Source organism: Vigna angularis, chromosome 6 (genome assembly GCF_016808095.1).
Source record: "Vigna angularis cultivar LongXiaoDou No.4 chromosome 6, ASM1680809v1, whole genome shotgun sequence".
Lineage (NCBI taxonomy): Eukaryota > Viridiplantae > Streptophyta > Magnoliopsida > Fabales > Fabaceae > Vigna > Vigna angularis.
The window spans coordinates 33813396-33830435 of NC_068975.1; the positions used below are offsets into that span (position 1 = coordinate 33813396).

Here is a 17040-nt window from a genome sequence, read left to right on the forward strand (position 1 = left end):
TAAAGAGATTTTGCTTCTTTCCACGAGCAACAACAAGATTGTCTTTCATTATCTTCCAATGTCCATCTCCAAAAGTGGTGTTATGCTCCTCATCATCCAACTGCCCTATAGATATTAAGTTTCTCTTTTTTGATGTAGAAAATCAGACAGAATTTAATGCAGTTCAGCGTACAAATGTCTGCATCCACACTACACTAAGAAGTATATTTATTTTGGTGTATCTTTCAAGTTTTACATAGAGTTGGTTATATAGTAAAACAAAAAAAAAAACATCTTACAATACTGAGCAATATAAGACTAAATTAAGCTTTACAATACTGACATAAACGAACTGTCTTTCGAGCTGTTTTAGATCTTAATCAAGATGTATAAGATCTTGATCGAACTTTATCAAATCTTGGTCGAAGACACTATGTTAATTCAAATTTTTTTAATGAAATGAGACCACTATATTAGCAAGTTTGATTGATTCAAATCTTGGATTGAAAATATTATCCCAATTTTTTTTTTCGGACTGCTAAACTAACTTGACTTCTTTCTTCTATCTCTAATTAAAATTTCTTATAAAATTAAGAAAATATAACCATTTGTTGTTGAAAATATGATTACTGTGATGATAATTACAAAGTGACGCAACAAATATTATATAATATATATTGAATTCTATTAAAAAAAAATCTGTCGAATTTTAATTAAGAAATTAAGGTTTTTTTCTTGAACCGGACATGTGTCAGGCCGAAAATAATTTCCTTCAACAGGCCGAAAATAATTTCTTTTCAAGAACCAGTTTTCAAATAATTTAATCTTGAATCCAACGCATTAACCATTTAATATAAAATTGTACAGTTTATAAAGACTAAGCGTGTGAGGAATTGGGAGGGAGTGAGTAGATGAATTTGAGGGGATTTGAGAGTGAATTAATTGTTATTTGTTTGAGTAGATTTGGAGGTAAATGATAATGAATTTGGAAGTAAAGTTTGTGAGAATTAGTGTAGAATTTGATTGATGTGACAGATAAAAAAATTTGTTTAATTGATAAAAATTGAAGATTACCAAAATACCCTTAGTAATAAAAGTAATATAAAATTGTAATTGTTAATATTATATATAATTGTAAAAATTATTATAAGAAGAGAAAAAATAAAAATTAATTTTTAACATGAAAAAAAATTGTATTATTATTATTTTTATTATGTTTATTATTTTATTTTTCTACAACTATTTATGAAACGTATGATTAAGTCACTATGAAATAAAATGAAAACCAAAATAGAAAATGACTCTGACTTTATCCCATATATGAATGAATGATATTTAAGCAGTGTTGAAAAATACCCTAATTTATAAAGTATGACTTAATTAACAAAATGTTTTTTTTATAAAGATTTTACGTTTATATATATATAAAAAATTAATTTGATAGAAGTGGTTACTTTTACATCACTTGCTTACTTGTAGCTCCCGCTAGAGACATTCATAAGTTGTGATTGGGTGAATATCAGCTGAATCCATGAAAACAGGAAAAATATGGGGTAACATGGACATTTGATCATGAATCATTTCAAATCCGCACATATCATCAAAAATTGAAAAATTCACTTATCTCGCTTTTCTTCGCTTTCGATCGCTCGCTAATCATTTTAAACGAACATGAAATCAATTTAAAATTCGTCCTCAGAAATACATGTTGAAAACGAACACAGCCTAATAGTAAACGTATAATTAGATCTATTGAAAAATAAATTCATGATATTTAGTTTAGAGGTTTTATTACTGAATATATTAAAAAAAGTTTAATTTATCATAATTGTTAAACATATATTGTCTTAAATGTGCTTTCAGCTTTTCAGATTTGAACAGAAAGTTTAGACAAAAAGAAGTTGAGAGGAGCTTTCCTTGGCCAATGAGTGTTGACTCCTTAGGTAAGAAGCAGACATTATTTTTAATTTTATCTTTGCAATCCGTACTGCAATTTGTAGGGTCTCCTTAGCTAAGAAGTAGGTAAGGCTTCGCAAATCGGATTCAGCTTTATCTTCAAATAATTAACCAATTAAATTCAAGGGAATAAGGTGCTCATGATTCTAAGTATAACTTTGACCTACTCCTTGTCTCCTCATACTTCATGGTTTTGGTTACTTAAGGCATTTTACCTTTTGTTTGAACTATATTAAGTTAGAAATGAAAAAAAAAATGAAAATAAGATTATATATATAATATTCAGAAAAAGTAAATAAATTTGAATGAAAATTTTACAATAAATATGATTAAAATTAGTTTACTTTCTATTTATATTTTTATATTAATAATATCATATTTTATTTTATTATAAAGAAAACTAAAGACATAATTGATTATGATGAAATGGAACATTATGTGATTTTTTGGACATATATTTTGGACATATATTTAATTAATTTTAATTACTAATTTTTATTACAAGATTATGACGCAAAGTCACTGACTTGAGCGTTAGAATACCTTTGACAGATACTCTCCTGTACAGTTTGAACACGAAGAAAAGACTAAACAACGCAATTTTGATGACGGAGAATTTTCAAACAATTTTGAGTAAGAGATCTCAACCCAACCCGAAACAAAAACTTTTATGCACAACTATTATATACCTTGAATATCTGTTTTTTAAAAAAACTGTCGAATTTTAATTAAGAAATAAGAAATTAAGGTTTTTTTCTTGAACCTGACGTGTACATAGGTCGGGTATGTACAGTCCGAAAATAATTTCTTTCAAGAACCAGCTTTCAAATAATTTAATCTTGAATCCAGCGCATTAACTATTTAATATAAAATTGTTCAGTTTATAAAGACTAAAAGTAAACTTTAGATCTACGGAAAAATAAATTCAAGATATTTAATTTAGAGGTTTTATTACAAAATATATTAAAAAAGGTTTAATTTATCATAATTGTTAAACATATAAATGTGCTTCCAGGTTTTCAGATTTAAACAGAAAGTTTAGACAAAAAGAAGTTGATAAGAGTGGATTTTGAGCTTTACTTGGCCAATGATTGTTGACTCCTTAGTTAAGAAGCATTACATTATTTTTAATTTTATCTTTGGAATCCGTACTGCAAATTGTTGTGGTCTCCTTAGCTAAGAAGTAGGTGGTACAGTTTCAAATCGGATTCAGTTTTATCTTCAAATAATTAACCAATTAAATATAAGGGAATAATGCGCATACTTCATAGTTTTGTTTGCTTAAGGCATTTTACATTTTGTTTGAACTAGATTAAGTTAGAAATGAAAAAGAAATGAAAATAAGGTTATTTATATTCAGAAAAAGTAAATAAATTTGAATGAAAAATTTACAATAAATATGATTAAAATTATTTTACTTTCTATTTATATTTTTATATTAATAATATCATATTAATTATTTATTTTATTATAGAAAACTAACGGCATAATTGATTATGATGAAATGAAACATTATGTGTTACTATAGTATAATTTACAATATCTCCTTTTCGCATGTAACATCTTTAAACTATTTTATTTTATTTTATCATTAATTATTTATTTTATTATAATATTAAAACATATATTGATAAAATATTAATAATTAATTAATATATATATATATATATATATATATATATTTATATTTTTTGGTTATGTAATATAAATGTTTTAAAAAAAATTGTGTGTAACATAATCGATTTGTTATTATTTAAAACATAATTAATTATGTATTAATTTGGGAAATCTTTTCAATATTGCAAAAAAGTTTAACGTTTAAAACATTTTATTTTTTGTATTTTTTAATATCTTATTACTTTATTTTTTGAATTTTCTCAATAATGCTTCTGTCTTGAGTATTATATGCTTGATCAAAACAGACATAAGTTTAGGTCAGGGTATCCTAAATAACATAAGCAAATAGTGTGTGGAAGAAGAAGAAAAATCGTACGAGAAATCAAATTTTCACATGCAATAACTCATATACAGTAATCCATCACAATGAAATTATCTTAATAAGTTAAGTCAAAACAATAATAACAGTGAAATTAAGATAAACATCTACTCTTTTAAAAGTAAACTTTTATTTTATTTTTATTTCTCTTTATTTAAATGATTTTATTTTATATATATATATACACTGAGAATTCGATTATCTAATTATATTTTTACTTTATGTAAAGAGTCTTGTTAAATACTAAATATATTATATAATATTAGTAAAAAATTAGATACTTAATGAGTATATATTTTAAAAAACGAAAGAAAATAGCAAGTGTCACAAAAAAGTAATAGTGAGTGACTTTTATTTTGTCATGTTGCTGAAAGGTAAAAGTAATTTACAATGTATAGTGGACACTGGGCAGTGGCAGGGGATGATAGCGTGTGATGTGAGGAACGACTGAAACTCTGGTCAGAATAGTAGGCATGCCTGTTGTGCCACCGTTCAGTCACCTCAAATTCAAATCAACATAAACACTCTTTACAAAATCTGGCAGTAATTTCACAGAGAAAGATATTCTCCTTGAAAAACATCCTCCACATTTGTTGGGATTAAGTTCAAGTCACAGTCACGGATAAGAATAAATAAATAAATATAGTAAATAAGAAACACTGTTTGAATTAAATCAATAATGATAAAAATAAAAACTAGGAAAAACTTGGTAAAGGATTTTAACTAATAAAATAAAATAAAATAAAATATTAAAAAACAATAAAATTGTTTAGATAAAAATTTAAATGGTTAGATATTTATAACTATCTTAAGTTAGATAATTTTGTTTCCTTATAAATTACACAATACTCATCAAACACTGTATTTTATATTTGTAATTTCATGATGTATTTTTTTAAAAGTATAAATTAAAGGGTTAAGTAAGTTTGTAGTTCCTAAATTATTAAGCGAATTTGTTTTTAGTCTCTCTTTTAAAGTAATGTATATTTTAGTCATTCTATTTAACAAAAACGTTAATTATTGATCCTCTCGGGAGGACTAAAAATTAAGATTTTTTTTGAAGAAGAGTAAAATCTATCTTACTTTAAAAAAGAGACTAAAAACAAATTCTAATATAATTTAGAGACTATATTTAGCCCTAAATTAAAAGAGAAATAAATATTAAATTAAAATAAAAAAATCACTTAAAAAGTTTAATACATAAAAAAATTATTTTGAAACATCAAATTAAAATAAGCTATTTCAGAAAGTAATAGGCTTAGTTATTATTCCGTAATGTGTTGTAGATATAATTTTGTCTTTAAGTTCGTAGTAATATTAAGCAGTATTTTTGCAGACAAATTCTACAACGAGCTTCACTCTTACCAGCATTCCTTTCCTCCTCACTCTTGCTCCCCTCAGGTTCAGTCTTTTTCCAATTCGTTACCTTACCCTCACATGGAAATGGGAACCCTTGCCTCTGTTTTGTATCATACCACACCAAAAACTGAGCCATACGAGGTTAAAAATGTTGCACCTATGGTGTCTTCTTACAATCAGTGCATACGTCCGATCCTTGACGCTCTTGAGAACCTGAGGCGCCTAAACATCACCAAAGAAGGGATACAGCTTCCAACCATAGTGGTAGTTGGTGACCAATCTTCTGGAAAGTCCAGTGTCTTAGAATCTCTGGCTGGAATCAGCTTGCCCCGTGGACAAGGTATCTGCACAAGGGTACCCTTGGTCATGAGGCTCCAAAACCACTCACATCCCAAACCAGAGTTGGAGCTGGAGTATAATGACAAACATGTGCCCACGGATGAGGCTCACGTCTCTGAAGCCATTTTTGCTGCGACAGATGAACTTGCCGGCTCTGGGAAAGGAATTTCGAACACCCCATTAACTCTTATCGTGAAGAAGAATGGCGTTCCTGATCTCACGATGATCGATCTTCCCGGCATTACGCGAGTGCCTGTTCAAGGTCAACCTTTGGATATATATGACCAGGTTGTCAATACTATTATGGAGTATATAAAGCCTGAGGAGAGCATTATTCTCAATGTTTTATCTGCCGCTGTTGATTTCTCAACTTGTGAGTCCATTAGGATGTCACAGACTGTTGACAAAACGGGAACGAGGACTCTTGCTGTTGTCACAAAAGTTGATATGTTCCCGGATGGACTGTGTGAGAAAGTAAATGCTGATGATGTGAACATCGGTCTTGGCTATGTGTGTGTAAGAAATCGCATTGGAGATGAGTCCTACGAAGAAGCTCGTGAAAAAGAAGCCAAACTATTCAAGACACACAAGCTTTTGTCCAACATTGACAAGTCCATTGTTGGTATTCCGGTTTTGGCAGAGAAGTTGGTTCAGCTTCAAGCGGCTAGTATTTCCAAAATATTGCCTGAGATTGTTAAGAAGATCAATGACAAACTTGATTCTCAGCTTTCGAAGCTGGAAAAATTTCCCAGAAAACTCACCTCCTCGGTTGATGTGATGTCTGCATTCATGGATGTCATTGGGTTGACAAGGGAGTCCCTATGCAAGATTCTTCTGAAGGGAGAATTTGACAAGTACCCTGATGACAAACAAATGCATTGCACTGCTCGCCTTGTTGAAATGCTGGATCAGTACTCTAATGATCTCCGCCAGGGTTCTGAAATTAGTGCTGAAAAGAAGTTTTTGATGGAAGAAATTAAGGTGCTAGAAGAAACCAAGCGGATTGGACTTCCAAACTTCATGCCACGCACTGTTTTTCTTACACGTTTACACAGTAAAGTTGAATCCATTTCAAGCATACCAATTAAGTTCATTGACAAGGTGTGGGACTATCTTGAGGAGGTGGGGGTAACTATCCTGAAACATCACTCAGAACATTATCACCAACTTCAGACATCTTTAAGACTTGCTTGGCAGAAGCTCATTGCTAAGATGAGGGAAAATTCTATGAAATATATGCAGGAGGTTGTAGAAATGGAGAAGCTGACCGATTACTCTTGCAATCCTGAATACACAATTGAGTATAATAAACTGATTGCCAGCCAGAATTATTTGGTGGAAAATGTTAAAGCACGTCCTTCCCTGATGATATCTATTAATAGTTTTGGGACTGTTGAGGTTAGTCATCTGACCCTGTACACAACTTTACTTCCGCAAGCTTTTGACTTGAAAGTGAGACTAACAGCATACTGGAAGATTGTGCTTCAGAGGCTTATAGACAACACTGCACTGCATTTGCAATTCAGCATTTTCAACCTTCTGAACAAGGATCTAGGATATGAGGTTTTGAAGGATATGGTGTCTCCTAGTGGAGGTGGAATAGAGAGATTGTTTGAGGAAACTCCTTCAGTTGCTGTGAAGCGTGACAATCTCAATAGGAGCATTAAGATTCTCAAGGATAGTAAGGAAGTGGTGGCTAGCATAATTGACAAAATTTCTACCTATGGTAATCAGAATTAGGAATGTCTTTTTTGATGTTTGTGACCATGTTAATGTTGCATCTAAGGTTTTAGATCAAGTGTCCCTAAAGTGGTAGATGTATGGGTTTTGTGTTGGTCTATTCTCTAGTTTTTTAGTTTTGTGTGTGGTGTCGTTTATGATTACAATGAATGTGTGATTAGGATCCCAATGAATGTGTTGACTTTTTATCCTTGTTCTTCCTAAAGTGCTGTCCAGCAAAATGACTGACTTGAACTACCAAATGTTGCATGTTTTTTGTTTGTTTTCCAAGAGTATTCACCGTCAAATGTTGGAGGAATGAATCATAAGTTGTCTTGGTACATTTAGAATCATTTCTTGCTTCTTTTTTAACCTCAGAACCAACCTTCCAAAAATGTGTCAACAAATTTCTCGCTTCACGGAGTTGATGTGGCCCAACAGGAATTATAGGTGTCTTGTTTCATGCAATTGATAATATCAACTTTATTACCGTTATTAGCATTAGATGCTAACAGGAGAGAGAGAGAGAAATGTATGCCATTTTAATTACAAAAGAAAAATAAAATAAAATAAAGCTTGAATCTAAGGGGTAAACAACTGTGATTATAGTAAACTTTAAAAAAAAGTATACGATCATGTTCTATATAGTTGGGATTTACATAACAAATATGCACATAACAAAACAAGATGGCGCGTGATTGAAAGCATTGCATCCAGAGTAAACCACTGTAATGATCTATAACAGTGAGATGATTCAATGTCCATGGACCTATTTGATGTAGGTAAGTTCTAAAGGAAGGAAAAAACATAAGTTAATTTACTGAGTTTGGAATTAATTGCAAACTCCAACTTGACTCCACTTAAAATTGTAGAAGTTTAAACTGTAAAATTATAAAATTATTAAAAAATTACAAAATAAAAGGTTTCAAAATTATAAAATTGTAAAAATAAGAATTAGATACAAATTTACAAAAAAGTTATGTTATTATTTATAGATATTGTCGATAGGTAATTTATAAAATGGTAATTTATAAATTTCATCTATAAATAATTATTTATAAATTTTATATATAGGAAATTTTGTGCGGACTAAATTTGTATGTAATTAAATAGTGAGATTATGTAATGTTATAGGATTAATTAGTTTTAATAACATTTATTTTTGTTACATTTATTAAAAATGGGTAAATATAGAATGTTGAAGTCTGATTTGATATTGGTTTATAAAAATGGGTTTGATTAGATTGGTATGTTAATTGGAAATGAGTTGAATTTTATCGTTCAATTTGATATGTTGTCGTTTGTTTTTTTTATCATTAAAAGTGTAATATTACATGAAAATGAGTTAATTTTCTTTTTTACATCAAAATGGTTGATGTCGGGTTGCTATAGGTTGATTTTGAACTGAAAATGGCTAAAATTGTCATTATCTGAACCGTTTTAGATTTTAATTGAACTGTATCAGATATTAGTTTAGCGATATCAAATCTTTGTCAAACTGTCATACTGTGTTAATATAAAGTGTTGTAGCGTGAGTTTAATTTTTTTTTTCAATGAAAACAAATTGTTGGACAATCTTATTAGTCATCAGGCTTAACGGATTAGGTTCGTTCAGACTCTCAAGTTAAAAACACTATCCTAATCCACTTTTTTTAATTAGGCTGACATCCAACTTAATAATTTTGTCATATCTTGTTTAAAAATATTACCACAGTTAATACAAATAATAATATTGTAACATTTTTAAATAAATGTTACTATAGATAATTAATTAAGTTTCCTTTTTTTTTCAATTGTAAATTTATAGAACATTTTAAAATAATAACAATAAATTTATTAATTAATCAATTTTATAATAACATTGCAACAATTAATATTAATTTAAAAATTAACATTTTAAAGTAATATTTTAATTTATTTAAAAATAAATTTAAATTAACAATCGTTTGAAAATAAGAACACATATCTAACGGTAATACATTGTTTTCAATCTAAACTTTGTTCCTCACTTCTATTTCCATCTTCTGGTAATATCATTGTATCATTATTCTGGTAATATCATTATGTGTGCTAAAATCTTTTTCATATTATATATTAAACTGGAGTTCCGTCACAGTTGTATTGTTAAAAGAATGAGAGAGTATTTAAACTAACTTGATCTCAACCCCTAAAGTATACGGATTACTGGGAACAACTTTCTTCTAAGGAAAAAGCTTTAATCAAGACTGGCATGGGTTTCATAAGCATGATTTGAGATGAATTCTTCGTTGAGACAGCCTAAGAACTTAATCACACAATCATCATCACGTTCTTCTTTCTGAATCTTAATGATTAATCCACAAGTGCATGAAACACAAGGACAAGCAAAATCAGTGCGATAAAAGAGAAATTTGTTTCCAAAGAATCTGAATATATGGGTGTAATATTGTGAAATAGTTGATTCACCTTGTTTGCAATTGTGAATGCCTTCCTGAATGCGGAACTTATCACCATGAGAAAATCTTTGGAGAAGATCACTCCAAATGTCTGAATCCATCCACATAATTGATTGTTTGATATTGCTGATCATGGAGCGAGTAAGCCATTCGATCACCATCTTGTTGCAATGCTTCTAGGCTTCATGCAGAAGATCAGTGCGCGATGGGCAGGAGAGGGTACCAAGAAGAAACTTTTCTTTGTTCTTGGTTTCAAAAGCAACAAACACATCTCGTTTCCATTGCTGATAATTGTTATCATCAAGGGTTTGTGAAACAAGATTGAGAGCAGGACTTTCTCCTGGTGAGATGATCCAATTGAGGAGTGGTCATGGAGAGATGAGAGAAGGAGAAGAACAACGGAACAAAGATTAACCTGATACCATGTGAGTGTATTGAAGAAGAGAAATGAGGTAAAGGAAATCCTTTATTAAAACAATTACATAAGAGAGGCATTGAATATATAGGTATGTTCAAGCCATTAGAAAAGCTGAACAAAACTAAAAAACAGAAGCAACAGAAAAACTGATATAACATGAAAACTAAAAGCTGAAGAAGATATTAATGATATCTCGTGAAAATGGAAGGTTATATGCATGTGCGAAGAGCACTCTTGCTTACTCTGGCGTGTCGATGATAAAAAATTTCAAGGCCTATGGTAAAGAATTTAATTAATATCATTATTAAAAAATAATAAAAATGCATCATTATTAAATTTAAAAAAAAATGGTTAAATATTTATGAACCATCGTAGATAATTGGTTTTGCTATAAATTACACAATACTTATCAAACAATATATTTCATTTTTGGATTTTCAAAACATGATGTAATTTTTTAAAATATAAATTAAAAGATAAATAAATATTAAATTAAAATAAGAAACCATTTAAAAAGTTTAATATATAAAAAAATCATTTTAAAACAACATATTAATTAACCTATTTCCCAAAGTAATAAACTTTGTTATTATCATTCTGAAAGCAGCAAAACTTTATAACACAGAAAAAGTGAGATGCAGGATGGATTGCTCAATAGAGAAAATTTTAAGTATTTACTAATAACACACGGCAGAGTTACAGAGGTTAAAACATTATAATGGAAGTTAAGGAGAGGAAACAGGGGAAGGGAAGAACTTTCAAGAAAACCAGACATACCCTTAATACAGTTACAAATTAGGATCGCGATATTCTAACAACGAAAATTTGACAAAAATTTGACAACGCCACGTGTCAACTTTTAACTGGTCGAAATTTGAATGTTATTTGTAATTAAAAATCTGATTTGGAGGGGCAGAAGTTAGGATTCCGAAAGTGCCCTCTTCATTTTCGAATTGTATGTTCTGTCCTTATCAACCTCTTCTCTCTCCATTTTAGGGATTTGAATTTCATTTGAACTTCTCTCTTCATAGCAGTGTTGTTCGTCCTCCATTGTAAGGGTTTCGTTTGTTTTCAAGATCTCTCTTTCCCGCTTCCCCTGTCACCATTGTTTTCGTTTGAATCTCTGTGGACATTGGGTTTGTTTGTTTGAGTTGTAGATTACCGTTGTCTCCTTCGGTGTCTCTGTGTCGTTCGGTGTGGATTCGGTGGAAGTTGTTACCTTTTTTGTGCAATGGGTTCGTCCGGTGACAGTGGTTGTTCGAACAAGGTATGAACTTTTTGCTGTCTCGTATTTGTATTTTGGGGAGGGGATTTTGGTGTTGCATGTGTTGGAAATATTTTTGGTGTTTTTTGGTTAATGGGTTGCGACGTACGGTGGTTATTTTGACGAAAAAACTAATTTTTTTGCAGTTGTTTGTTCGTCACTCATTGAAAACGAAACTTATTGCTTCTTTGAATGACATTTTGAGTGAGGAACAGAAGTCCATAATCTCCAAGACTCACTTTCGATGGTTTTTAGAATTACATGATAATATTAAGATTGGAAGGAATATTCTGAGCGATTTACTGATTAGATGGGATGATGACAGAGGTGGTTTTAGTTTTGGAGATAAAGTTGTTGAATTCAAGGAAATAGATGTGAGCTTAAGCCTAGGGTTGGGTTTGGTTGGTGAGCAGATTAAATTGAATGAAAACAAACTCAGTGAAAGTCATTGTCGGAAGTACTTCGGTGATGGAAAATATGAATTGGATTCGGTATATGAATTTATTTTGAAGGAACACAAAAGGTTGCCTTCAATAGATGTTTGTAGGTTGTACATTTTGGTAGCAATTAGTGAGGTACTGTTTCCTAATCGCAGCAGAACAATATTCCCAATTTTGTTTGAAATTGTTGATAGAATCAGTGATCTGGGAACTTTTTGTTGGGCTCGCATAGTGTACCATTATCTACTTAGCAGTCTGTGCAAAGCTTGTACAGCGTGGAATAGAGGAAAAGGTGCAACCACTGTTTATGTAGATGGTTGTGTATACGTGTTCCAGGTAAATTTGTTCCATGGATTGTTTGCTGTTTGTTAATTGAGATGACTAATTATGACGTATATGATGTATTTCAGGTATGATTTTGTGATCGTTTCATTCCTTCGAATGTTTGTGTACATAAATATCCAAGATTTTTGCATTGGATGAATATAAATGTGGGTGACAAGTTCATTAAACGTGCAATGGAGACGGGTGTGGTATGTAGTTTATTGTTTTATTACATTTCTTTGAATGAATGTTTGATTTAATGGTAATTGTGATGAAATTGCAGATGCTTGATGATTATGGTGCATCAAGGACAGAACATAGTGAAACATGTGTGAAAGCATCAGTTAATTCAAATGGAGAGGAATTGAATAAACAAGACAAATCAACAATCAATATGAAACTGATAAAAGGTATTAATGATGCTTTAGAGGAACAAGATGGTGTAATTGAAGAACTTGAAGAAGAGTTATCTAGATTGCAGGCTGAGCTGCTTGAAGGAAATAATAAAGATGAAGGTGGTGACAGTACACCGTGTAACCAACATGATTTTTACAATAACTTTGACTGTGAGGGAGGAGTTTACAGCCATGAAACCGTTATGAAGGAAAGAGTACGTAGAAAACGTTACAAAAGCCAAGTTTGTAGAACTCCGTACACCGGATATAGTCCGAAACTTGATTGATTAATGTAATTTCTGATTACTCCAGTATTAGGATGATGTTTACTTATGGATAGTTGTATTTGGAACAATTTTCTTTAGTATTGTTGATAAAGAAAGTGGTTGTTTCAGTTTTCAATGTTATATTAATTCCATTTGTTTTGTGGTCGTAGTGGGAAGTTGAAATTGTGGTACTTTTATGAAATGTCCAGGTATGATGAAGCTGTAATCGATTACAGGGGAGTTATAATCGATTACTAGTACACAAATCGGAATTTTTACGAAAACTATGTCCGCGGTACCCAGAAATGGGTAAATAACTCCCCAGTAGTGTTTGGTGGTGTTTTTTCAGTGTTCTCAATAGGGGCGCACCCTCTTGGTCATTGTGCAAGCTTTTGTGAACCATATTTGAAACCGTGCGAGATGTATGCGTTTGGAAGACGAAACGAAGGTGTTCCCAGGTTCAGTGTTGGTGGCAGGGAAAGCTGGGACAAATTAAGGGTGGTGTAATCGATTAAATGGGACTCGTAATCGATTAAAAGTACAATAATCTCATTTTGTACCAAAAGTATGCCTGGTCTACCCACATAAGGTTGAATAACTCCCCAGTAGTTATTTTTAGTGTTTGCCAGGGTCAGAGTTGGTGGCAGGGAACCCTTGGACAAATTAAGGCTGGTGTAATCGATTATTAAGGACTCGTAATCGATTAATACTACAACAATCTCATTCTGTACCAAAAGTTTGCCTGGTCTACCCACATAAGGTTGAATAACTCCCCAGTACTTATTTTCCGTGTTTGCCAGGGTCAGAGTTGGTGGCAGGGAAACGTTGGACAAATTAAGGTTGGTGTAATCGATTGTTAAGGACTCGTAATCGATTAATACTACAACAATCTCATTGTGTACCAAAAGTTTGCCTGGTCTACCCACATAAGGTTGAGTAACTCCCCAGTAGTTTTTTTAAGTGTTTGCTAGGGTCAGAGTTGGTGGCAGGGAAACGTTGGACAAATTAAGGTTGGTGTAATCGATTATTAAGGACTCGTAATCGATTAATACTACAACAATCTCATTCTGTACCAAAAGTTGGCCTGGTCTACCCACATAAGGTTGAGTAACTCCCCAGTAGTTTTTTTTTTGTGTTTGCCAAGGTCAGAGTTGGTGACAGGGAAACGTTGGACAAATTAAGGTTGGTGTAATCGATTATTAAGGACTCGTAATCGATTAATACTACAACAATCTCATTATGTACCAAAAGTTTGCCTGGTCTACCCACATAAGGTTGAGTAACTCCCCAGTAGTTTTTTTTTGTGTTTGTCAGGGTCAGAGTTGGTGGCAGGGAAACGTTGGACAAATTAAGGTTGGTGTAATCGATTATTAAGGACTCGTAATCGATTAATACTACAACAATCTCATTGTGTACCAAAAGTTTGCCTGGTCTACCCACATAAGGTTGAATAACTCCCCAATACTTATTTTTAGTGTTTGATAACACTAATAACGTTATCAGTGACGTAAGAAGTTGTTGCATTACTTGATAACAATAATAAAAACCACGTACATTAAGACAATGAATTAACAACATTACATCAGAGAAAAAGTTTTGAAATTAAAAGGGACATAACAAAATAGAAATAAATGTTATCTAAGCAGATGGTTGTCTCTCAAGTTGATTGCGGAATTGAATGACTTCTTCGTGAAGGAGTCCAACACGATTTTCAATTGTGTCAAATCTGTCTTCCACGAAAGTGCGGAGTTGTTGTATTTGATTGATGACTTCAGTCAATGTCTGAGAAGAGGTTGGTTGTGGATTGTGAGAGGGTTCTCCGACTTCATGTTCTTCATTACCAACTTCCACATCTTGTTCAATCCCTACTTGTTCTTGTATATTCCCAACGTCAACTTTGGGTACCCAAATTCCTTGATGAGTTTTGTGATAACCAAATGATGATAGAACTTCCAAACCAATCCTCTGTTTGTTCTGAACTTGGGTAAAAGGATCAGTTTCTGTAGGCACACCAAAGTGTTCCATGAATGTGGTTATTAGATGGGGATATGGTAGTTGGGCGTTGTCCCTGGTAGCCCTTTTCATCCTGTTTCGAATTACATGCCCCCAATTAATCTGAACAGAATTCATTAGTGCCCACAACAACATAATGTCCTCCTCTGTTGCCTGTGCAACATTGGTTGATCGAGGAACTAATATACGACAAAGTACATAATGTAGTATCCTAGTTTGAAACTTCATAGTGCCGGCCAGTATTCTACCTTGTATGTTTGAACCTGGTTTGCAGATCAATTGCCTAGCACTTACAGAATTGTATTGATCTTTCCAGTCGTCAACAACATTTCCTTCAAAAGGAGCACCAACAGAAGGGATGGAAGTTAGTTTATGAAAAAGTGAAGGTTTGATTGTGATTTTCACCTTTTTGACCTCAGTTCTTATTACTCCGAAATCGGAAACCCGCATATTGCTATAGAAAACACGGACTAATTCAGGGTAGTAGTGGCGTCTACAAGCGACAAAATCATTTAGCCCAGCTTTTGTCAAGATGTCGAAGAATTCGAATGTACCATCACCAAAAAATTCAACATCAAGATACTTCCCTTGCAGGATTGGACGCTCAAAGAAATGTGTAGAGAACCTTTCATATTGGTCGTCGTTGGAGAACAGTTCATTACTCGTAAGGGGTGGAGAGACTGGTGGGGATGGCGGTGGCGATTTGGAGGCCCCCCTGTCGAAGAAGAAGCCCTAATTTTCTTGTGAGGCCGATCTACCATTTCGGTTACTACGGTTTCCAAAGGGGGTAGGAGGTTAAATGGTATGTGGTAGAGGGTTATCAAAGGATTGAAGTAGGTTACACTTGTATTTAATATGAAATTGTGGTAGTGGGTGACAGCAGTAACTGTGAGCGCATTGTCCTGTGTAACAGAATAAATTTTGATATGAACCGTCAGGACCCAAATTAAATGTCAAAAACAGTGATGTAATCGATTACATAAATTTTGTATTCGATTACTACTGCCTTGCATGTGCTTTCTTTGATATTGAAGGTTTTACCTTTGGAGGTTATGGACATCATTCCAGTAACAGATGATGTACAACCATATCATCTGAAACCCATATATATCAACATTGTGAATTATGGAAATTGTTATGAACAACAGATAACAATTGGATAAATCCAATTGGAGGAACTTCAGATAGTTGGGAAACTTCATTGCTTTGGGTTGTATGTTCCACGCGGTGATGCAGTTCTGCAACAATACTTGTTGTGGTTTCCTGAATGCACAGAGGAACACATATTACCAACATGTAAGAAAAGTAATCAATAATACTACTGTTACAATATTTGAAGTACTCACCACTGGTTGAACAGATGTTGTTGAACAATGTTTTGTTCGAGCCGATTTTGATTTATTAGTTCTTTTTTCAACAGCTGACTTCAATCTATTAGTTCTCGGTCTGCCTTTTCGCTTAACCGCGACTGGACTTCGAACAAGTACATCAGTGCTTCCACATGTATGGTTGGATGGATTATCGGTCAAAGGGTTCTCATACCTTAGTTGTCCTTCCTCACTTATGATGTTATTTTTCAGTGATGGAGTGAAACCCATTTTTTGAGCTAAACATTCCAATTCTTTCTCCAAGTCATTAGAAGCACTTTCAGATTCACACGCAGCCTCAGCTATGTCATAGAACCGCTTACACAACGATTGATATCTTTGCATCTTCGGTTCCTGATGCACTTGACTATAAGATGCTCTAATAAGTGTGTGCTTTCTTCGAACAAGTTTGCTCCAACGACGAAGAACATATTTGGAGGGGACATTCTGTACATCTTCCTGCCCAGAACCAATAACGAATGGCGACATATGATGCCTCTAAACTCAAACAGTAGGCAAGAGCACCTTGTATCGTTTGTAACAGGATCAAATTCAACGACGTAATTTTTTGCGTCAAAATTCCCATCCGACATGTACTCTTCTTTTATTGTGTACTTGTTGAAAATACAGTCCTTGACCGTGTTCTTGATGAAACAATTCATCCTGGAGCGAAACTCCATTTGTACTTCCTCAAATTTTGCATGTGTGTACTGAACTTGAAATTGTCTCTCAATTGGTGATTGAGACCCACATGCAATATTGGTATTAAG

General features: G+C 32.5%; 1 protein-coding gene across 1 annotated transcript; it reads left to right on the top strand.

Moving 5' to 3' along the window:
- The first annotated feature begins 5274 nt into the window (after positions 1 to 5274).
- LOC108342292 (dynamin-related protein 4C) lies at positions 5275 to 7557 on the top strand. The gene is made up of 2 exons (XM_017580049.2): positions 5275 to 7027; positions 7118 to 7557. Exons 1-2 carry the CDS (start codon positions 5369 to 5371, stop codon positions 7367 to 7369), a joined length of 1911 nt encoding a protein of 636 aa, XP_017435538.1. The 5' UTR covers positions 5275 to 5368; the 3' UTR covers positions 7370 to 7557.
- The last annotated feature ends 9483 nt before the right edge of the window (positions 7558 to 17040 follow it).

Excerpts from the sequence above, each read along its gene's own strand:
- LOC108342292 (XM_017580049.2), top strand. The coding sequence starts at position 5,369 with ATGGAAATGGGAACCCTTGCCTCTGTTTTGTATCATACCACACCAAAA. Across the intron at positions 7,028-7,117 it reads ATAGTTTTGGGACTGTTGAG|AGGCTTATAGACAACACTGC; the intron begins GTTAGTCATCTG and ends ATTGTGCTTCAG.